This window comes from Mobula hypostoma, chromosome 19, assembly GCF_963921235.1.
Source record: "Mobula hypostoma chromosome 19, sMobHyp1.1, whole genome shotgun sequence".
Taxonomy (NCBI): domain Eukaryota; kingdom Metazoa; phylum Chordata; class Chondrichthyes; order Myliobatiformes; family Myliobatidae; genus Mobula; species Mobula hypostoma.
The window spans coordinates 41,691,465-41,716,564 of record NC_086115.1 but is presented as its reverse complement, the minus strand read 5'-3'; the positions used below and the strand labels follow the sequence as shown (position 1 = coordinate 41,716,564).

Below are 25,100 nucleotides of genomic sequence, written 5' to 3'. Positions count from 1 at the left end.
AAGAAAATTCATCCAGAGAAATAAAGAGATTATCTATTAACTTCAGAGTCATATATCATAGAAAAGGACAGCACAGAAACAAGCCCTTCAGCCCATCAAGTCCAATTAAAAAGCCTACTCCCAATGACTTGCACCAAGACCGTAGCCCTCCGTAGCCCCACCATCCATGTATCAATCTAAATTCTCTGAAATGTTGAAATCGAGCTTGCATGCACCACTTGTGCTGGCAGCTCGTTTCACACCCTCACAACATGCTGTGGAGAAGTTTCCCCTCATGTTCCCCTTAAATTTTTCACCTTTCAACCTTAACCCATGACCTCTAATAGCAGTCTCACCCAATATCAGTGGAAAAAGCCTGCTTCCATTTACCTTATCTATACCCTTCATAATTTTGTATACCTCTATCAAATCTCCCCTCAATCTTCTTTGTTCCAAGGAGTAAAGTCCTAATTTGAATAACATCCTATCTCCTGTACTCAAAACTTAAGATTTATGAAGGTCAATGTGCCAAAAACTTGCTTTACAATCGTATCTACATGTGACTCCTCTCTCAACGAATTAGGGACCTGTATTCCCAGATCCCTTTGTTCTACAGCACTCTTCAGTGCCCTACTGTGTAAAACCTTACCGTGGTTGGTCCTCCCAAAGTGCAACACCTCACACTTGTCTGCATTTAATTACATCTGCCATTTTTCAGTCCATTTTCCCAGATGGTTCAGATCCCACCACAAGCTCTGATGGTCTTCCTTGCTTTCCACTACACCTCCAATCCTGGTGTTCAACTTTGACCAAGATTGGGGTAGAGGAGTGAAAAAACTTGAAAGCTGGCAGGAGGAATGTTTTCTCAAACTTCCCATGCAATTAAAACCTAATATGAAAGGTATTAGCTTGATATTTATTATATTCCGTATTTAATTCCAAGTAAGTATAAGGTATGTTAATCACAAACATCACCATATCAAAGGAAAGCATGTAGCAGCACATGCTATGGTATCTTGAAGAGCCTACAGACACTATTTTATTGAGGAGATCAGTGACATTGTTGATGGATGGTTTTAGTGTTTCTTGTGCTTTCTTTCTTTTAGCTAAAAAGTACAAAAAAGTAACGGGTAAAGAAATATACTCAGAAACATTAGAAAGCACACCAATGCTCGAAAAGGAAAAGTTTCCACAAGATTACTTCCCTGAGGTAAGTTGCATTGTCTTCTGCCGCATAAAACATGCAAGGTGAACTCGTAAAGTTGTAAAAGTTGCTGCTGTTGTTTCTTTGAGAGATTTTATTATTCAAAAAAATTCTAAATAGAATAATTGAGGTGGGATGCATGCAAGTGAATTGAAGAGAAAGTTTGGTGAGTGGTAGATAGAGAACCACTTACATTCTTCCAATTGTTGTCTGTGGGCTCTTTTAATGACATGACGTTGCAATAATTTCTACATTAAAGTTCAGTTATAGAAATGTTTGTATAACACTTCCATGACCTGATGTCATGAAGCATAATCAACATTATGTCTGGATTATAACATATATTATCTTGATGTACAGGAGTAGAACCCAGTGTGGTCCTCTGCTATTCTAGCCCTTTCACTTCAAGGTTTGACATCACCGTTGAAATGTATGGTTATTTGAATTACTGTTGCCTTCCTGTCAGCTTGAACCAGTCTGGCTGATCCTTTCTCTGCCACCTCAGCTACAGCCCTGCTGGTTGACTTGATCTCTCTTCTAGTGAAGCCAAGGTCACGCTGCCACTTCTGGAGGGTGAACACAATAAACCCACGGCAGCCTACTTCGAATGACCCCTGACAACATGATTTCACTACAGAGCTGCCGCACACTGGACTTTTTTTTTGCTCTTCGCGCCATTCTCTGTAAAGTCTAGAGACCATTGTGCATGAAAATCCCAAGGGATCAACAATTTCTGAGATACTCAAACCACCCTGTCAAGGACCAACAATCATCCCATGGTCAAAGTCACTTAGATCACATTTTTTCTCCATTCTGATGTTTGGTCTGAACAACAACTGAACCTCTTGACCATGTCTGCATGCTTCTATGCATTGAGTTGCTACCATGTGATTTGCTGATTGGATATTTGCATTAACGAGCAGGCATATAGGGGTAGCTAATAAAGTGGCCATTTAGTGTATGTTACCAAAACAAAATTTGGGGGACCCCATGTGCAATAGCCTTGATGTGCATCTTATTTAAAGCCGGTGTGTGCTGTCTTTTCATGTTTATCTGCTTTCCCTATTTGAAATCTACTGTGGACATCCCTCAGAGATTTTAGCTCCTTTTCTGTTTCCTGTAAATTAAGTTGTGGTAAAGCTTCTCTGTTTTGTTTCAAACAATGACCCAAGTTCTTTACATCTTTTTGAGGTATTATAACTCAAAAATTGTTCTATTGTGCAGATGATTTAATATTGTTTTCAGTGATGTAAATAAAGTCAGAGTATTTATAACTGGTAAATATATCAGATTGAAAACATCGCTTTTAATCTTAATAATAACCTGCTTCATTGTACAACTGACAGATATGCAAATGAACCTCTCAATTGGTTTAAGACTGATTTCTTTCTCTTTATTACTGCCGCTTAAAGATGATCTAAAAGTAATTACATTGATTGAGGTATAATGCAATCCAAAATAATTACAATTCACTGCATATAAAACTAACAAAACTTTTCATGGTGATTTATTATACCTCTTGGCTGTATATGAATCTCAAATGATGCCTTTGGGACCAGCACTTGAGATAATGTTAGGCTATTTAAAAAGAACAGATTTGTGTAGTCTATCAGACCTGAATACTTTTTGCCAGTAGTGAGAAATTGGTTGTTATCATACATCACAGATACTGCTCAAAGCTCTTATGAAAGATGAATTAATTTCACTAATGCTTCAATGTGAACCTTTCATGAACAAAGCTGTACAGGGATAACCTTGTAGGGGTCTCTAGTTTTTCAATGGTGATTTATGTCATCTTTTAATAAAGGAAACAGCCTGTATATAATCCATCTGCCGTGCAAAGAAATGATACTGGCATGGACTGCTCGGGATTTTTTAACTTACATTTTTATTTAATGCTGCAGACTGATGAAAGGTTTCAAGGAGACTAATATAAGCCTGGTTTACATTTGCTGTTGCTAAATTGATTGGTAATCCCAGCCCTAAATTATACCGAACCCCTCCCCAACCCCATCAGTAATTGTCATCATAAGGATGGATTACTACGAAGAAAGCCATTGAAGGAACTGACAAAATATTTATATGGACATTTCTCTGCATCAACCTCATGGGCTTTATGAGATCCAGAAGGTAGTGTTAGGATTCTTTAGATTTCGCATTTGTCAGTTCAGCTGTGGGCACAAAGTTTAGATTTAGAAGGATTTTTTAAAAGTTTGCCTCAAAATGTATCATTCTTTGTCTTTATTCTTGAGCTTCAACAACTCTGCGAAGCACCAAAATAGAGATGACCTTCCTTTTTACTACTTACTCCCTCATTTATGAGGGTCACTTACATTTTGCACTGTACGGTTAACATTTTGTTTTAGAATGTGAACCTCCAATCCTTGGTCAGTGCATTGCTGCTCGAGTAACACAAGAATTCTGCAGATGCTGGAAATCATGAGCAACACTCACAAAATGCAGGAGAAACTCAGCAGGTGAGGCATGTCTATGGAGGGGAATAAGTGGTCACTGTTTCGGGCTGAGACCCTTCATCAGGACTGGAAAGGAAGGGGGCAGAAGCCAGGATAAGAGGGTGGGGGGAGGGGAAGGTGTTCAAGCTGACGAGTGATAGGTGAAACCAGGTGAGGGGAAAGGTAAGTGGGTGGGGGAAGGGAGATGAAGTAAAAGCTGGGAAGGATAAGGTGGAAGAGATAAAGGATTGAAGAAGAAAGGATCTGATAGGAGAGGACAGTGAACCATGGGAGAAAGGGAAGGAGGAGGTGGAGGGGAACCAGAGGGAGGTGATGGGCAGGTGAGAAGAAGAGAAGGAGTGAGTGAGTAATCAGAATAGGGAATGGAAAAAAAGAGAAGGAGGGAGGGGCAGAAATGACCAAGAGTTGGCTTCAATGGGAACTGCTAGTGGTCAATTGTCCCCACTCAATTACTTACCAGATCACACAAAGCTGCTGTTAATCTGGGGCTTGCTCAGTGGCAGATGCAAGGATTTTTGTCTCTTCTCTTCTACATCACTGGGTTCCACATGGAGTCCAGCACTGAACTGAGAAATCTGCCTCTCCAATCCAACATCAGTCAGGCGTAGGCTAGGATCTGGGATTGTACTCAGTTGAGTAATTGTTTAGCCTGGAGGTTTAATGGAAAAAAGTTTAAGTTTACTTATTTATTTCTAAATAGATTTATCTTTATGTTAAATTATTTTAATAGATTTTGTGCCACAAGTTTTATAGGCATCCATTACTCTCGTGAGACCATAGATTTTCGCCTTGGTAGGTTTCCAGGGCACAGGCCTAGGCAAGGTTGTATGGAAGACCAGCAGTTGCCCACGCTGCAAGTCTCCCCTCTCCATGCCATCGATGTTGTCCAAGGGAAGGGCACTAGGGCCGATACAGCTTGGCACCGGTGTCGTCGCAGAGCAATGTGTGGTTAAGTGCCTTGCTCAAGGACACAACACACTGCCTCAGCTGAGGCTCAAACTAGCGACCTTCAGATCACTAGACTGACGCCTTAACCACTTGGCCACGCGCCACAAGTTTAGCCATTCTTAAATACTTCTTACTTCCAGAGAGATTTAAATTTTTAGAAAAGTCTACAAGCTTTGACAGTAGATAAAGCTGTACACCCTTCTTTTTATCGTGTTAAAAGCCACTTTGAGGAACCAAAGCTGCATGGAGAGTCATTGAGAACATAAGATGAAGAGTCTTTGAAAGTGATTCATAGGATGTGGGAGCAGTTCAGTGTTGGGCAAGTAAAGTTGAGTGAAGATATCTGTCACTGGTATGAATTGTGAGGTTCCTGTACCTTCTTCCTGATGGCAGCAGCAAGAAGAGAGCATAGCCAAGTGGGATGGTGGTCCCTGATGATGGATGCTCAGTGGTGGAGAGTGCTTTACCCATGATTTTCCAACAAACACCATTGATGTTTCCATACCAGGCCGCGATGCAACCAGTCAATATACTCTCCACCACATATCTGCAGAAGTTTGTCAAAGTTTTAGATGTCATGCCAAACCTTTGCAAAATCCAAAGGAAGCAGAGGTACTGCCATGCATTACAATTACCTGCTGGGCCTAGGACAGATCCTCTGAAATGATAACACATGGAATTTAAAGTTGCTGACCCTCTGCACCTCTGGTTTCCTCATCCTGGTCAGCTCCTTGGTCTTGCTGACGTTGAGTGTGAGGTTGTTCTTATGGCACCACTCATCCAGATTTCCAATCTTTCTCTTATATGCTCATTCATCACCACCTTGGATTCAACAAAATTGTGGTCTCGTCCGCGAACTTAAATATGGCATTGGAGCTGTGCTTAGCCATACAGTCTTAAGTATAAAGTGAATAGAGCAGAGGGCTAAACGCACAGCATTGTGGTGCACCGATGCTGATGGAGATTGTGGAGATGTTGTTGCCAATCTGACGTGATTGGCGTGTGCAAGTGAAGAAATCAAGGATCCAATTATACAAGGAGGCATTGAGGCAAAGGTCTTGAAGCTTACTATTAGTTCTGAGGGGATGACAGTATTTAATGGTGAACTGTAGTCGATAAAAAAACATTCAAATGTATACATCTTTGCTGTCCAGATGTTTCAGGGTTGAGTAAAGAACCAAGGAAATACCATCTGCTGTGGACCTTTTGTACCAGTAGGCAAATTGGAGTAGATCAAAGTCACCTCCCAGGCAGGAATTGATGTGTTTCATCACCAATCTCGCAAAACACTTCATCACAGTGGATACTGGGTGATAGTCATTAAGGCAGGTTACCATGTTCTTCTTCAATACCGATATAATTGGAGCCTGCTTGAAGCAGGTGAGTACCTCGGACCGCTGAACCATGACTAAGCAGAAAATGTTAGGATCCAATCCAAAAGATAGCTTTAGATGCAGTGGTCTTGGTTGAAATGTCAGAAAATGCAAGATAATCATTTACTCTAATAATTGTGAAAGTACATGTTGATATTTAAAATGAAAATTAAAAAATGCCAAAAATGCTCAACCAGTCTGGCAGCATTTGTAGAGTAAGAGTTATGGTTAACATTTCAAGCTAGTAACCTTTCATCAGAACTAAGCAGGAATTTGGGGTGTTCTAGAATGTTTAAGAGCCAATAATAGATGTGCCTGTGTGTATCAGGGTTGTTGCTAGTGTAATGTAGCAAAATAGAATAATGATGTTTGCCAGGAACTTGAAAGATTTCCTGGCAAACATCATTTACTTCATTTTTAGCATCTGACTTCTTGACATGTTATTTTTGTGCTATTTCTGAAACTAACCATAGTCCCAATAATGTGTTGTTCAAGGATGTGTGAAATAGATGTGCACTGGCTTACTTACACTGATGCTGTGATTGTGCTATGAGCTTAGGCTGATCACCATGTCACGATATGCCCTGACACGGAAATAATCTGTAGAGAGATTCCCTGGAAAATGATGCCTTGGCTTATTTTACATTAAAATCAGTTTCTGTTGTGGTGAGGGCCAAGTTTTTGGCTCTGTAATTTGAGTGCACCATGGGAATAATATTTACTTTCTGAGTGCAGACATTTATTTCATGATATGAAAGGATGTCCTCCATCCCATTGAACTTGTTGGCTGTCAGAGCAATTCGTCGCAGTCCCTCACGTATCCAGCAGAGAATACTTTCTAACTTACCCATGAACTCCACCCTGTTTCTTCACTTGGGGTAATTTAGCGTGGCCAGATAACTTACTGTCCAGCACATCTTTGGGATATGAGAAGAAAGTGGATCATCCATTTGGAGGAAAACCAATGGGAATCTATGTTATCACAGGGAGACCATGGAAACGTAACATATTCAGCATTGGGGTCAGAGTTGGACTTGGGTTGCTGGAGCTTTGAGGCAGCACCAACCAACTCCAATTCATCAAATTGATTTCACTGAGATCAAAACTGGCAAAGGGTGCAGCTGGCCAGATCATCATCCAGAAGGTGAAGATGAAAGTCTCCTCTGAAAATGTTTTTTTCTAGAAATGAGTGCAGAGTTCATCAGCATCATTCATTTGGAAGACTAGCTACAGAATGCTGGCAGGTTGAAAACTGATGTCTGCATCTGGGATCAAACACTCACTTATTCACTTGCACATATAGCACAGGCAGGCTGCATTTCAAAGAGCATTCAGTTGCACCTTATGTTATTGGATCACGTATGATATGCAATGTTCCCTCAAGATACCTTAAGCTGCTCTGTTGAATGTAGAGCCACTACAAACCTAATATAATCAATAAAAGGTAAATAGCACCTGGTCAAAAGTTCAAAGTAAATTTATTATCTAAGTACATATATGTCATCATATAAAACCCTGAGATTTGTTTTCTTGCAGGCATACACAGTAAATCCAAATAAAAAATAGAATCAAAGAAATACAGCACCCAACAGGGTGGAGAACCAACCAATGTACAAAAAGACAACAGGCTGTGCAAATACAAAAGAAAGTTAGATAGATAAGTTAGTAAATAAATAAATAAATAAACAAGAAAGCAAGCAATAAATATTGAGGACATGAGATGAAGAGTCCTTGAAAGTGAGCCTATAGATTGTGGAAAGTTCAGTGATGGTATGAGTGGTTGAATGAAGCTATCCCCTCTGGTCCAAAGCCTGAACCTGGAGGTAAGGGTTCTAAGACTCCTGTACCAGCAGCAGGAAGAGAGCAGGACGTGGGTGGTGGGGGTCCCTGATAATGGATGCTGCTTTCCCGTGACAGCATTCTGTGTAGGTGTGCTGAATGATGGGGAGGGCTTTACCCGTGACAGATCCACTACTTTTTGTGCGATTTTCTGATCCACAAGCATTTGCTAAGCAAGCACATTTTAATTATTACATAATCCATTAAGGAGTTCTATAGATACATATTTGTTTAAATGCAGAAATCACCATCACATAGAGTGATTGAGGTGATTGGTTTTGAAGCATTTAAGGGGAGGAAGAACAAGCTTAGGAATTGAAAAAAAACTGAAGGATGTGTGAAGGAGTGAGATGTAATAAGCTAAGAGGATGTTTAAACGCAGACACAAATTTTCTGGATCAAGTGCCCAAATTCTGTGCTGTAAACCATAGATATATGCTCAAAACACTAAAACCACACCGTTGTGGAGTGCACTGGAACGCCTTATGAAGCAAAATTGAGAAGATGAAGGTAAGAGTTGGATACCATCAGTTTGCGTGTATGGGCGGGGGGTTATATACTTCGTGAATTATTATAACTAGGGGTAAAAGATGCATTAGTGTAGGCACAGGTAATTTGGAGACTCTGAGGGTGGTACTGTACTGAAGCCAAGAAATGTCATTGCTATGTTACTTCAGTTGGGATGGGTTAAAGGAAATATATTTTTAGTAAATGAAAATCAGAAGCTGCAGATGCTGGATACCTGAAATTAAAACAGAAACTGCTCAGCAAGTCAGGCAGCATCTGTGAGAAGAGAAACAGAATTAACGTTTCAAGTCAGATGTGCTTTGTCAGAGCTGGAATTTTTCTTAGAATGGCCATAGCATTGTCAAGATAGCTATGGAAGGGTATAGGCTTGTTCGCTAAAATAGACGTGGAGAGATCCAGAAAAGAAAAAGAAATGTCAGAGATGAGCCATATGATGATGACACCTCTTTGGAAAATGGCAGTAAGCACAATTATATTTTTGAGTTCTGATGAACAGTCACTGAGATTAAGCATTAACTATTATTTTTCCACAGTTGCTTTCTGGCCTACTGAGTGTTTCCATCTTTTTTTGTTTTTATTTAGCATAATTTATAAGTTTCTAGATAGCATGTTATGATCTCAGAATATCTCAGAGCTTTTTTCCAGCCACATGTAGGGCCAGGGCAGTAGGGCTGGCTGGATAATAGAGTAACAGTGATAGAGGGGCAATAATTTTGTCTGATCAGGAGAGAACGCTGAAAGATAAAATGTCGTTGTCGCAGACATATAGAGTGGAAAGGTTACATTAGGCAAGGTAACAAATTCAGGCACTTTAGAAGAAATGAGAGTGCAGATCATTGCTATTTTGTTGGAAAGGACTGATGTATGCAATGCTATATTTCAGAAAGGGCAGAACAGCAGTAGTTTAAAAGGCAATGTGAAAACTGTGGGGAAAGAGCACGGTTGACATAATCAGGGTGCATGCAGGCTAGGCATGATGTGGAATGATCAAGGCCAGAGTTGAAATCATTGTTTACTGGCATGGACAAAATGGGCTGAATGGCAATTTGTGCACTTTGAACTTTAAACTATGTTGTAAATATTCTCTGAGTTATGAAAGGAATCAAGAGAGCAAAGAATGAACTCAGGTAAATGAGTCTGAGTCAGTACAAGTAACCATGGAGAACAGAGGGAAAGGCAGAAAGGAAGATTTAGAAACTGTTGTTTTAATTAATTTAACATAAGAGAAAATCCTGAGTATTTCATAATGTGACTGTGGTGGAGAATGGAAGGGGTGAAGTAGCAAATGCACAAATCCTCTTCTACCCGGAGTGATTTAAATTAAAATTAGTTTGCAAAAAAAAAGAGAAAACAAAGGATGTATTTAACATTGAGTGGTGATGATATCTTACCAGTGGAACTAGTAAAATGGAAGACTAATTATTGCCATCCATTCTCAGTTAAAAGCACCCATTCAAGTCAATTCATAAAATTGTGTTGAGTGCTGTATGACATGACAAATATGAGAAAGATTAAAAGGTGCTTTGTTAGTAAATAGCAGTAAATAATTCACATGATAATTTGCACACTGATAAAAATATGCTTCGGGTTTATTTTTAAATCTTGAACATTTTAAACATGAAATTTATCATTTGAGCCATAATGTAATCACAGTAATAAGGTTGGATGAGTTCAGTTTTGGTAAATAAGTTAACTTGACATTAATTTAGGCAGCTGGCCTTCCCTCGTGCTCATGCCAATCAGATGTGAATCATTGTCCATTAATTCGCACAATCTGCCTTGGTATTTTAGCATAGAGATGGGTCACCACTAACTCTATACACTGTTATATTGCTTGCATTAAACTGAACAAGGAAGAACTGAAGATAATTATGCAGCGGAAAATACTATTTTAAATCCGTGCTAGAATGTTGCTCTTTATATGGCATTTAGTTACAGATTAGACAACAAAACCATAATATAATGTTTATATGTTTAAACCCTGAACTTTGGCTAGACAAGGGCATGATTTCATTCTGTGTGACATTTTTAGTTTTGGGACATATCAAATCAATTTGTGTAGCTGTTTGAATTGGCTACTATTAATTACATGCGCAGATGTGTTCAACATCACCTGATATATCTAATGCTATTAATTTAATGTGTCAACAGATTTAGAAATAAGCACTAATTGAGCATTGCTGCTTGATAAATACTTACCCATTTTGTTTGTTTTTATTTTTCTCATCTGGTCTGCTGGATACTAAGTGACTCCTGTTTTATTCCTGGCTGCATTAAAATGACTTAAGGTTAACTTCTGGTATAATTTCAATGATCTTTTGATTATTGTAGAGTGACAGAGTACTGAAGGAAGCCAGTTAGGCTCTGGTGCCTTTCCCCAAATCAATTATCAACGATCCTTGAATTAAAATGTCTTGAAATATCACAGAATGACATTGGTGAACCTCATGGTTGAGAGCATCCAACAATTTTAACAACAGTAATTTCAGTAATTTTATTTCTAGAAATTTTTTATGATATGAAGAGCTTAGAGATTTGCCTTCTGTTGGAGATTTGCCTACAACCTTCTGCAGTAGAGGAAAATAGGATGCAAGTTGGTATTCTAAGAATGGTCAGTTGGAAGGTCGTAGACCAACCAGTCTGGATCAGTGGGAAGGAACTTGATCGTTTGCATCACATGGAACAAGGCTATGAAGAAGGAGCCACTTCCCATGCTGGTCTCTCCTTTATGTTCCTATAGCACTTTGACATTCAGAGTTACCACAGGAATTCTGCCATGTAGATCCCTGCAAGGTTCAATGTTGAAAGAATCATTTTTTTGGAGACAATTATAAACCCTTACCCTGGGGTGTTGATTGATCCCAGGGAGTTCATCTTTTACATCCCGCTGATTTCTGACGTCTGAAAAGAACTTTAAAAGATCCAAATCGTGTTACATCGCTTGGTTAGGCCTTTGGCTCCCTCTTTTGGAGAAGCGGAGTGGGCTTCCACAGTCCAGATGACCAGCCCTATTGTGCAAATGGAGGCATGAAATCCTTCAGCCTAATGCCAAGGTAATGTTCAATCAACAGTGGCAGTGAGTTGCCTTCATAATATATGGGCAATGAGTTCAAAAAAGAAACTCTCCTACTGGCTGGTGACATGCTTACTTCCCTAATACTCTGGCTGCTGCAGGCCTAACATTTAAGTCCCAGGACGTCACTGAGGGCCCAATTGTCTTCAGCTCGATCCTCAATTATGTTCCGTCTAATGAAAATTCATAAATCATTATGCAGTGTTTAGCTTATAGTTGCTCTAAAGCCACCCCTCGACATGTGAATGATCCAGACGACAGCCGGGCACCTGCTGATACACCATCAGTTACATAGTGACACACAAATGTTCACTGGTGATCTCTTCAACAAGACGTAATCAGGTACCTTCCTTTCATATTTTATGACATTATCATTATTACACTTCCTCTCGTTACATTCCTGGAGGTGACCAATGACAAGGAATTTAATAAGATTTAAGACATAGGAGCAGAATCAGGCCATTTGGCCCGTCAAATCTGCTCTGCATTTCGATCATGGCTAATCCATTTTCCTTCCCAACCCCATTCTGCTGTCTTCCCCCTGTAACCGTTGATACACTTAGTAATAAAGAACCTATTAACCCCTGCTTTAAATATATCCAATGACTTGGACATCCGTAGCAATGAATTCTACAGATTCACCACCCTGTAGCTAAAGAAATTCCTCCTTGTCTCTGTTCTAAAGCAACATCCTTTTAATCTGAGGCTGTGCCCTCTAGTCCTAGACTCCTCCACTATAGAGAACATTCCGTCCACATCCACTTTCAATATTAGGGTAGGTTTCAATGAAATCCTCCATCATTCTATAAAACTTTAGCAATTATAGGCTGAAATCTCCTCATATGTTAGCCCTTTTGTTTCTGAGATCTTTCTCACATAAAACTCCTCTGGACCATCTCCAATGACAGCATACCTTTTCCTAGATATGGGAGCTATTGATTAAATGAGGAACATAACTGGACAGTAACTGCAGTAGTTATCACCCAAAGTATGCACTCAAACAGTCTGACAAGGCTTTTTCTGCATCTCCTTCCAAACCCATGACCCCTACCACTGGCAAAGAGAAATGCAGGCAAACACCACTGTAACAAGTTCCATTTCCAAGTTACATTCATTCTGACTGTTACTTCCTCATCACTGGGAACCCTGAGACTCCCCAACACATGAACATTGTTGGAGTACCTTCATCGCATCGGCTGCAGCTGGGATCGGCAATGGCCAACACCTGAGGTCAGTCACAAGTAGTGACAGAGGTGTCCTTGTCATAAATTCAAATGAAAAATATGATCCAGCCATAGGAATTGGAATGGTCTCGAGCCTAGTGAAGTTAGTAGGCAGAAATCTCCATGTTGTTGCATTAGTATGACCGAATTCCAGCGATCTTTTTTTAAACTGGGAGACATCTTCAATTTGGTGTAAGGGCTGTCTGAATTTGAAGGCTTATTTCCTGTATCTCCCCAAGATGGATCTTGCTGTTAGCTGAGCTTGGCTGAATTACCTAGTTTACCATGCCTGTGAATGGTGCACGAGGTGTGATCCTTCTCCCTTCTCAGATGAAGTTAGAGCTTTTTTTCAGTGTGCACTACTTGATGTACCCACTGTTAATTAAGCCTTGCAATTTTATTATGTATTGAAATCATTACGTTCCCTTGAGATGCCTCCCTGATCTTCCTCACATTCATGCCTATGTTTAATAATAGATATGAACACTTGTCAGAGTCGATGGCACTTCCTCCTTTGTCTCTTTCTGTTGTTTACTTTGTTCAGTGAAATCAATCCTGCTGTGTTGCTGTTTAATTTGATATGACTTCTCTCAGCAAAGCAATAGAAAAGATGAATTGAGACATTGCATGGAACATTATCAATCAAACTTGTAAGCATTAGTTATTACTCAGTGCATTTTGACATTAGCCTTCTGTAACCTTTGTCTCCTTGTTGATGTTCTATAGAGGTTTTACCCCATATACCTGATGTATTTATGCTGATGCTGTTTACACAGGTTGTCTAAAAGGTCAGTAAGAGCTTTCTTTAGCTTAAGGCCTGCTTTAAATGTGACATTGCATATGAAATGTCTAAAGCCAGTGTATCATCCTGTGCTTACAAAAGATTAATGAGACATTAATCAAAAAATATCTGAGTATTTATATGTATTGTCATCCATTTACTAATATACTACTGTAGGAATTTAAAAAACATATCTTTAGCAACCACTATGATTTGATTCATCAAGAAAGGCCAAAGGAATAACATCTCCAGAAAATTTCTCATTTATGTATACTGTTAGTAGATTTCCTGGAGATTAATACCAGGTGTGGACTTAAAAGAAATATGCAATTTTGGGATGAACTTCTGGGAAAAATAGTCAACATTTTGGGCCAAGATGAAGCCAGTCCTGATGAAGGGTTTTTAGCCTGAAATGTCAACTGTTTGTTCCCACTGTTTGCTGTAGATTTCCAGCATCTGCAGTACCTCCTGTGTCTTGGAAAAAGTGTGCATCTTTGTGAGAACTACTGAAATGCATTAAGATATAGAGCATATGCAGAACGTATGTTATTGTTCTGGATTTTGCAATTGTAGTAAAGCTAAAACTGTCAGCATCTGCCACCTTAACTCTGTGAAGGAAGCAGCAACCTTGGAATTTCTGAACATTAGAGGATTGATGTTGAAATCACAAAGGTGGTCTAAGCATTCAGTCTTGGCAGTGAACTGTGCTGTTCTCCGTCCAAATAAAGGAGATTTGTTGAAACTGAGGAAAAGTTCAAGTATGTGCAAACTGGTGTCATTGTTAAATATCCTTAACATTTCACAAATCATTGTTTGGTGTCTCAGTAATATCAAGTTCATGTGACATCATGAAGGCAGTTAGCTGAAACAACAAGCAGGATGTCCGAGTGTGAGGCTTTTCAGGTCCTAAAGAAAACAACTTTACAAAGTAGTAACGGCTGTTTAGGAACCTCTTGGACTCTCCCTCCCACCTCACTTCCCAAAAGAAGTTTAAATTTTATGTATGTGGAATGAAATTTGATCAAATAAATACTTCAAAATGGATTTTTTATGGCAACACAAACTGAGTGGGACGAAGAGACTCCACTGTCACATGACGCCATCAATATTGATGGAAGAAGTACTCAAAGACAGACTTGTGTGTGGACTTGGAGACTTAACTGTGTAAGATAGATTGCTTTTAGAAACTAACTTGACCTCAGAAAACCAGTGGCGTGGAGCAAGAAGAATTATTTTAGCTGGTCATCAGGATAAGTGCAGTACCAAGTAAATCTCTATGGCTAACAGTGATGGGCTGCAACTGGAATTTAAGGGAATTCAATGATCAAAGAAGAATTATGAGAGGGAAGGTAAGTTTTACAGGAGAAAACTTTACCCTGATTTAATAAAATATTTCGCAAGTGCCAAAAGGCAAATCCGCCTGCCTGGAAAATAATCATTTATATGGAATCGGGTAGCCAGAACAAGGAAGACGTGCTTGTTTAAAAATTTGAAGTTTTTTTTCCATCAGTGAAGTCAATGCTTACAGTATGAATGCTTATGAGTATATTACATTTAGATGAGATTCAGGAAATTGCTTGACATTTCAAATAGATACAAAATTAGAACATAATTTAGTTCTACTTCACATCCATGTAGAACTACCTAATAATTTTAAGCTTGCTAGAGTGGAACTGTTTAAATCTGCAATTGTAACCTATAGTAAAGCTTGTCTTCCTGTTAAGGGGCAGATACCACTGTTACATCAGTATAGTTATATGAATGTCAATTGGACTGTCAGCTTGTGATTAGTTTGATTATAAAACCTCTTTGAATAGAAAGCGTATGACGATAGTGATTTACTTAATCAAAACATCTGATGGGGAGGGCGTTCACTAGATATGTGTTAAAAGATTATTACCCAGTAAATAAGGAGTACTTATTACAGAAGTATTCTTAAGTGATGGAAGTAGGCAACTTATGGCGGAGTACCGAATCAAGTTTGACAAAACAGTACAGGATCAAATACATTTTGCCTCTCCCAAGCTGCTTGTGGCTTTAAGACATAGGTTAAAAGAAACACAGGATGAAACAGTGAGACAAGATCATTCTCATTCCTGCAACTGCAATAACTGCTAAGATTCACTCAATGATAGCAATATTGAAGAAAGGTGGGTCATTATGTACACATCTAGATCCTAAAGATTTGAATAAAACTTCTAAAAGAGAGCTCTGTCTATAATGGAAACTGTTAGCCACATGCCTACAAGATGCTGAAGTTCTTTATGATTCAGGATGTTTGAAATGGGTTTTGGGCAAATGAGTTTAGATTAAAATTTCTCATACTTAAATACCTTGAAAGTACCATTTGGGAGATATTGTCGGAAGCATTTGCAATCAATGGTATAGTAAAAGCTTTCCAACAGAAAATCACAAAATGGTTGAAGGACTTAAGCAAGTAGAATTCATTGCTGGGGCCTTTGTGGCCATGGAGTTCAGAGCTGGAATAAGCAAACCAAGGGCAATGTAAAACGTGCAGTAAGTGTGGAATAGTGCTAAGTGAAGGCAAAGTGAACTCTGGTGGCAAGAAGTTATGCTTATTGGATATTTGTTAAAGCAGTCCCCACTGAAAAATGTGGCAGACAGAGATCCAGTCTTAGTTGGTATTTGCTCCATATCTAGGTTTCACACTCATCGATCATATTTGGCAAGGCTGCTCAGAGATATAAAATAGAAAGATACATAGTGGTTCTGGGAAGTCTTCGAAGGATTGGTGCTGAAAAATATGAACTAGCTTGTTAGATAGCAAAAATGATGCAGGGACAATTGTAGCATAGGCATCAAGGGTATTGATAGTGTTGGAGATGAGATACAAACCAAGTGAGAAGGAGCTCTTGCAACATTTTTGTTTACCTGTGATAAATTTGAACTGTATATCTATGGATAAGCAACAATGGATGGTGAAATAGGCCACTGACTGTTGAAAACACTGTTGTTCCACCACTAAATTTTGCATGCAACTTAAGAGAATGCTCCTCTGCTAATAATTTGTTCCTCTAAAAAAAAAACTCGTACAAACAAATGTGATGAGATGACACTGAGCCAAGCATTATTGTATTAATGATTTTATCAGCTAGATGATACTAATCACTGTAAAATACATTCAGTTGGAAGTGCAAGTCTGAAACAGCAGAATCCTATAGCGATAGATGAGCTAGCTCAGAAGCAGATATAGCTGTGAGTTGTTAACAAATATACTCTAAGGTCACATCAGAGATGCCCGAGTGCCTCTCAATTTTCACTCTGATTTCTGAGATGAGCTATCAGTACAAGGAAATCTGATAGTCAAAAGATGATAGCTCATGGGCCCAGCTATCTGATGGAAAATACCCTTGTCATTCAGGATGTTAGCATCGAATGTAGTTTTCATAGAATCCAAGACTAACTCAAATGGCTGGTAATTACAGTTATTCAAATGTAGTGTTTGGCACCCTGACATATGCCAGGTAAGAAAATATCATTTAATCACCACCTTGTAGGTTCGTGCTGGGCATAGGTCAGTGCTGATCTGTGAGAGTAACATGGCCATTCTCGTTGTGGTGTGGCTATTACAATTGTTTTGTTGATGCGACTAGACTTTCTTCAATTACTATGAGCAGATGCCTTGAAAGAAATTTACATCACCTTTGCTAGATTTAGAACACCAGAAAACCTGATTATTAATAATGGAGTGCAGTTTACATCCAGAGAATTTGCAGTGTTGGCTATGAAATGGAGTTTTTGATATGTGATATCATCACATTTATACTCACAGTCATAAATTACATCTGAGAATATTGTCAGAGCAGTTGAGCTTTTCACAGAATACAAGAGCTATGGTAAATATATTTTCATTTGTTGGACTGATGTAACACATGAGGTAAAGCACTAGAATCTAGTATTGCACAGAGGCTAATGGACTGCAGTAGGGCGGCATGGTAGTGTGGTGGTTAGCACAACGCTTTACAGCACCAGTGACCCGGGCTCAATTCCCTCCACTGCCTGTAAGGAGTTTGTATGTTCTCTCTGTGACCGCATGGGTTTCCTCCCACAGTCCAAAGACCCACTGGTTAGTAGATCAATTGGTCATTGTAAATTGTCCCTGAATTAGTCTAGGATTAAATCGGGGTATTGCTGTGTGACGTGGCTCGAAGACAAATCAAATAAACAAATAAGCAATGATCCTACTGCAGACAGTCCACTGTGAAAAGTCTCATACACCAGCATAAGAAACCACCTGAAACTGAAGATTGTTCTATATAGTTCTCCAGCAACTCCAGTTCTTCAGTAGCTGAAGCAACTACAATAATAACATCAATAGCTACTGTTGCCGCAAGTCACTGACTCTAGGTGTGTTCGACAACGTTAGGTGCCAGCCCACTGGAAGGACTATGTGCTATTGTAGAAGTTGTCAGTTTGCTTCACTTAAAAGTAAAGGTACCACTTTAAGCAAAAAAAAAAGAAAGAATGAAAAAAACAATATCAGAGACCTATGAGATTACCTGAGCAGACACATTTATTTACATAATTGCAAAGAAATCTTGGATACATCTCTGCATGTGAAACAGAAAAAAAAACAAAGCAGTCTGTAGAAGTGCTTGTCTCTTTTAATGTGGTTGTTCTATTTTACTTAAATAAAAGTTAAGTTCCCTTGTAACAAATCTTGACTATGCTTATAAATTAAAGAGGAATCAATACAGTTGCAGACGTATGGTGAACCATTAATTACTTTGCCACTGGTCACTGTACGTACATGAGGAAAGTGAGAACAATGGCCCTCTTATAAACTTACCATATCGAATCCATCCCATTTCATTCTATTCAGGCACTTCTTAAAATCGATAATCTTTGGGCAGAACGTGAAGATCGTAAGCAATGAATGGTTTAAGTAAATCTAATTTCCTTTATTCATTCATGAAGTCTAGTGCTTATTCCATCCCCAATTACCTTTGGCTTGCTAGGACATCTTAGAGGGTAACTGAGAATCAAACACCTTGACATGGATATAGATTCACGTATTATTCAGGCTGGTTAAGAATGATAGATTTCCTGTACTTCTAATGATGCAGTTTTCCTCCAATGCCTTAGTTTCATGGCCGCCATTACTGATTCAGTCTTTTACTTATTTAAATGCATTTAAATTTCCCAGCTGCTAAGATAAGATTTTAGCACCTCATAGTTTTGTTTATTTATGGCCATTTCCTCTCATCTCAAATTTAACCATTCTACTGTTGTCAACTTCAACTCTGAAGTTTGGATTTCATGAAACTCTGCACCTTCACTTCATTTTCATCTTTCCCTATCAATATCTCTGCAACCAAGCTTTGGGTCATCGGTCCTAATATCATCTTCTGTGACTTGGCTTGAACTTCAGTTTGACAACAGCCAGTGAAGTAGCTTGGTATGTTTTACTATGTGACTGGAGGTATACAAATGGAAGCTGGTACAATTGACATTAATCTTTGTGACGTGCAATATTTGGCTATGTCAGTCATTGAGGTATTTGACTTGTTAGTGACTACCCTACATTAATGGACATATTTGACATCAGATCAACTTAGATTTCTTTCCTTCTGTCTGCGTCATCCTTTGAAGATTGCTTATTGAACAATGTGCAAATTGTATGGGGGGAAATTAGAGGTTAAGATACATGCATGAAAGACTGCTGCTGGAAGTGGAAGTTTCAATTGAAGGAGCACCGGTATCAGAAATTAAGGGAAGAGACTGCTGGATCATATGGATTCCACCTGACCAAGTTGGCTGATACGTGGAATAGCTAGAGTGATAGCTTTGACTTTGTTTCATTTCACATATGCCCTCAGTGACCACTTTATTAGGTACAGCTGTACACCTCGTTAATGCAAATATCTAATCAGCCAATCATGTGGCAGCAATTCAATGCATGAAAACATTCAGGCATGGTCAAGATTGTTGTCCAGACCAAACATTAGACTGGGGGAAAATATGTGACCTAAGTGACTTTGGCTGTGAAATGATTGTTGGTGCCACATGGGGTGGTTTGAGTATCTCAGAAACTGCTGATATCCTGGGATTTTCACACACAGTAGTCTCTACAGTTTACAGAGAATGGTGCAAAAAACAAATAAAATACTGTGGGCAAAAATGTCTTAATGAGAGGTCAGAGGAGAATGGCCAGACATTTCAAGCTGACAGGAAGGTGACAATAACTCAAATAACTAGCCATTACAACAGTGGACTGCAGAGGAGCATCACGTCAGACTTTGAAGTGGATGGGCTGCAGCAGCAGAAGACCACAAACATAATGAAAGGTAAATCTCCAAGTGCGCTGAATAACAACCTGACTGAAATGAAGCAGCTTGCATCAGTACAGTGAAATTATCAATTGTTACAAGACAACTGAGGCAACATCCTAGAAAAATCCCAAGAGATGACGTTCATATTAAAATGCACATTAATGATAGATGGATAATTATATAAACATATATAAAAGGAGTTTGGTCTATTAGCCCTTACTAAGTGGTATTTTCAAACTGTCCAAGTTTGGGAATAAAGTAAAAACCCAAGAAGAAGTCATAAATTTTCCGGAGAAGTGGGCTTCTTAAAAATATAGCCAAAATTGATGAAGAGTTATAACAACACTGAGTGTGACAAATGAGGTTAAAGCAGTTATAAGGAAAGGTCTTAGCCCAGTCAGTATGTGTAGAGCAAAGGAGAACAAGGAGCAGAAAATAGTGGTATATATAGATAGAGTTAGACAGCACATAAATCAGGCTATTAGAGGAGCTTGTGCCAATGATAATGCAGTTGTACCGAAGGAAACTTTAATCTTATAGAGTCTCCATAAACCAAATTGTCGAAACTTCTTTGGAGGATGATTTCACAAAATGCTGTTTTCTGGAACAAAATACTGAGCAGTCAGTTGACAGCAAACCAATTTTGATATAATTGTGTGAAGAATAATTATAATACTGTATAGGATTTTATATTAAGAATAAAATGGCTAAATCTTAAGTCTTTAAACAAAAGCACGTATGGAGACTTGAGATGATAGTTGACCAAAGTGGATTGGGAAATTAGATTAAAGGACAAAATGGTTGATGAGCAATGGCAAACACTTAAAGAAATAACATAATTCTCCTTAGATATTCCTTTGAGAAATCAAAACTCCATTAGAAAAATGACTAACTTCAAAAGCTAAAAATAGTTTTTGATTGAAAGGCAAGGTTTGCAAAGGAATGGCAAAGAAGGTGATAAAGAGGATAAAAGGGAATAGTTGGTAAAAATATGAAAGCAGGTTATAACTGCTTTTATAAATGTCTAAAAAGGACGAGGTAAACAAAGTTAAGCTTATAAAATGAAACAGTAAAATTAGAGACAAAGAGGAGAAATTGTAGTTGAGAATAATTAAATCACAGATTCCTTTGTGAAACATATCTTGTTGTTTAAGGCCATCTGATGAGAAAGAACACAAAGAATAGTTCACATTCTTTGTTGAAGAATAATAGGTGATCTCATTGGGACATGTATGACTTTTAGAGGGCTTAATTGAGTAGACATTGAATCTGTTTCCCCAACAAGTGGATCTAGCATTGTGAGCCATGGTCTCTCACTATGGAGTCAGCATCTTGAGTATGAGATGGCAAGATATTTCTTCATTCAGAAGGTTATCGATATTTGGAGCTCCCTACTGCATAAAGCTATAGATGCTCAAATGTTCACAATCATTAAATTCATTAATGAGTAGAGGATTGTTGGGCACTAAAGATGAAGACAGTGATACAGAGGTTCAGAAAGAATAGGTTTTAATATCAATGGCATATGTCATGAAATGTGTTGTTTTGTGGCAGCAATACATTGTTATAAGGTACATAATAATAACAGTTATAAATTACTATAAGTATATATAAAAATGTAAATTATGTTAAATAAGTAGAGCAGAAAGAGGGAGAAAATACTGAGGTAGTGTTTGTGTTCATTGGCCAATCTGAAATCGGTTGGTAGAGGGAAGAAGCTGTTCCTGAAACAGTGATTGTGTGTCTTCAGCTCCTGTACCTCCTCCTTGATGGCAGCAATCAGAAGAGGGCATGTCCTGGGTGATGGGGTCCTTCATGATGGATGTCGCCTTTTAGAGACATCACCTTTTGAAGGTGTCCTGGATGCTGGGGAAGCTGCTGCCCATGATGGAGCTGGCCAAGATCACAACTTTCTGCAGCTTTTTCCTATCCTGTACAGTGGCCTCTCCATAGCAAGTGGTGGTACAACCAATGAGAATGCTCTCCCGTGGTACATCTGGGAATCGGCTCTGATTGTATTGTATTGAATGCTAACAATCCTATTTTGTATGTTATTAACCTTCATTTTGTGTTCATGGTGCAAAGCTGTTCCTTACTCACTTTGAACAGCTGAGCAGTATTCTGCATAGGATGCTGGCCAGTCTTGTTTTGAAAGCAACAATGAAGTTAAAATTCTTGTTGCAGCACTATCAATCTCACAAGACGATGCTGAAAAACTATTAAATTATTTGTTAAACGTCTCTGTTATTGCTAAACACCACTGCTCAGCAGGATCACCGAATCATAGAGAGATTGCAGCATGGAAAGAGATCATCTTTGTCTGTGCTGGCTTCGTGCAAGAACAGCTTGGCTCTTCCCAGTCTGCCACATTTTCTTCTATCACACTCTTTGTTTTATTTCTTTTTGAGAACATATCCAGTTCCTTGGTTCTTTGCAACAGGTGCTTGCCATTTTAAAATTTTATCTGTCTGTAACATTACATGATTTTAAATACTAGTACCAGGTACCCTCTCACACGGTTCAAACAATCCCATCCATTCTATAATGGGGAATTCCATCCATGAAATCAAAGATTCTGGCCTCAGGAGTCATGCTTTGAACCTTGCCTTAGGTCTTCACATCTTTCCTGTAATGCACTGCTCAGAGTTGGGCAGAGTAATCCAAATGTAGCCAAACTACTGTGTTACGAATTTTCACCCACTTTTTGTACTCTTTACCTTAATTTAAAGAGGCCAGAATTCCCTATATTTTTATCACTACTTTATCAATCTTCCCAGCCACTTCCAAATATGTGCACACATTCTTCCAATTCTCTCTGTCCCTATAACCATCATAAGATAGAATAATGTGACCCACATGATGGATCATAGGATCACCAACATACATTAAACGGATTGCAGCTGATCTGTGGGTTATGTGGATCATTCGGGCTACTGCAATATTAACTTTTCTACTATTATTCTACCTCATTATTTGCATTATTTATTTATTTTGTAACTTAAAGTATTTTCTATGTTGTGCACTGTACTGCTGTACAAAACAACAAATTTCACAAGATCTGTAAACCTGATTCTTGTTCTTTTGCATTCATACAAATGAATCACTGAAATACAGAAATAATGTCCAAACTTGGTGCACCTGTTGAACAATTTGTGAACAAGCTGATGAAGAAGTTCATGTGATCCTATGAGCATGAGTTTATTGATAAGGAAAATGCTTTCAGCATCCAATTGATGGCACTAACTGGCCGTCATTTGTTCCTCAGCCTTAGCTGCAGTTGGAAAAACATCAAAAACTCCCATCTTCAATTTGTGTGCTTCTCTAAAATGAAGCAATGGTGCATGTAAATATTTTGAATGTTGACCTTTATCTGCTCCAGGATATGGCAGGTACCCAATGTGCTGTGAATTTCATGATTGTGCTGAACTTCGATCCGGTAGAATTCTGAAATAATGCACAATATTTTGACAGTACAAAATGAGTCTCCCCTTTTCTTGTCAGTTTTGTGTAAATGTTTGTGTTGAGATATGTTGCAGTTGCATCTTCTCTAAGTGTAGCGGGTGTAGGGTGATTAATTTCTATGCCGAGCCGCTACTTTCCTTGAATCTAGTGGAATGAACTGCGTGTGATTACAGTGATTTATAACCAAAGATAAATTATTGCCACAGATATAAATCAAATGCCTTTTCTTTTCTGGCTCAGTAATTTTCCGCTGCAATTTGATAGTCTTCCACTCTGCTCATGTTATAAATGATGTGTACAATATCTCTGATAGCTCCAGATTTTTTGGAAAGGGAAAAAGCTTGTATATAATGTTCATACTCGGTTTCCACACTGTGAAAATTGTGCTCTGTTTCATGTGCAATGTAAAATTCACATCCTCATTTTCTTTTTCCATTAATAGTGTAAATGGTCCAGAAAAGGCTTTATCAGAACACGATGGAGTGTCACTGATTGGTATGTTCCTGTGCTTTTATTTATTTTTTTTAGTTTTGCAATTATTTGAAATATATTTAATGGTGGAGTGAGTGTTGATTGGGTCAAGTCATGATTTGACATCCTGACCTTTGTCAGTCATTCCACTGTCATTTGGTATCCCAGGTGTCCTTGAAACTGATTTTCTGATTGATCCATCAGCCTTGACCAAATTTTACATGTTTCTGAGGATATTTGCAATGTAATTTAAGCTTTTGATTTACCCTAATTCAGTTGCACCTTTTTCAATGAGGAACCCTTCCAAGTTTCTTCTTTTTGGAATTTATGCATGAATCTTTCTTTCAACATAATTAGCGGAGAACCACACCAAAATTTTAGCATTTAACCCACACTGCAGCCTCTGTAAATCTCCCTCACCAAGCAGGTTGCTATCTTACCTACTGATATTTCTGTGATGTTCCATTTTTCTTTCTTGTGTGAAATTTGTTTTTGCAGGTGGTGTTACTATGTGCTTGATTAAAAATTCTAGTATTTTCCCTTCTAGTTAAGTTACCAGGCCTTAATTTCTATGTTTTTAATGTTCCCTCTCTCTCTCTCTCTCTCTCTCTGTCTCTCTCTCTCTCTCTCTCTCTCTGTCTGTCTGTCTCTCTCTCTCTCTCTCTCTCCCTCTCTCTCCCTCTCTCTCTCTCTCTCTCTCTCTCTCTCTCTCCTCTCTCTCTCTCTCCTTCTCTCTCTCTCTCTCTCCTTCTCTCTCTCTCTCTCTCCTTCTCTCTCTCTCTCTCTCTCTCTCTCTCTCCTTCTCTCTCCTCCCCCCCCCCTTCTGAAGAGACTACTTTGAACCAAAGTAACTCGCTTGTCTCCTTTATTTTCTTTCTTTGTTGTATCTTATCTGGCATTCTTCTGGCTGTAATATATCACATAATCTTTTGATCCTGTTTTTAAGTACAACTGGGATAGAGTTCTGCCAGTGTTCGTATACTGTATTTAAAAACCATCTACTGACATACTGAAAGAAATGGAAGAGACTGGTGCTTTTGTTAATGTGTATCTTTTTCTCACAAGTTTTTCCAGCCGTCTTCTATAAACCTTTGTGTTTTGCTTCCCGCAGAGCAAAGCCAAGTGCCTTTTCTTCAATTTTATATCACAGGTGTTTAAAAAAATCTAACACTTTCCTCACTCAGTGCACATAAAGCCTGTGCCAAAAAGATGCCATTTGATGAAGCTTGGAAGTGGGATCAGTGGTCAATGTTGCCCCTTTCTTGGCTGTGTGATCTCAGCAGTTTTGAGCAGCACCCAATTCAATAGTCAACTGAACACAGGCCAACAATCGAACCTCAGATTTTTATAAACTTGAATTGAAAGGAATACATTGAGAAATTATTATTTAATTCTGGGGAATAAGTTAATATTTAATCCATGTTCTGAAAAAAATAAAATTAATTGATCTAG

General features: G+C 38.6%; 1 protein-coding gene across 3 annotated transcripts in view; it reads left to right on the top strand.

Annotated features, from left to right (window-relative positions):
- Positions 1-25,100, top strand: part of LOC134358996 (inositol polyphosphate-5-phosphatase A) — a 475,517-nt gene that overhangs the window by 304,936 nt on the left and 145,481 nt on the right. For all 3 annotated transcript variants that reach the window (XM_063071762.1, XM_063071763.1, XM_063071764.1), the window contains exons 6-7: positions 1,086-1,189; positions 23,620-23,672. In XM_063071762.1, the coding sequence (XP_062927832.1) occupies positions 1,086-1,189; positions 23,620-23,672 (157 nt within the window). The remainder of the gene's footprint in view (positions 1-1,085; positions 1,190-23,619; positions 23,673-25,100) is intronic.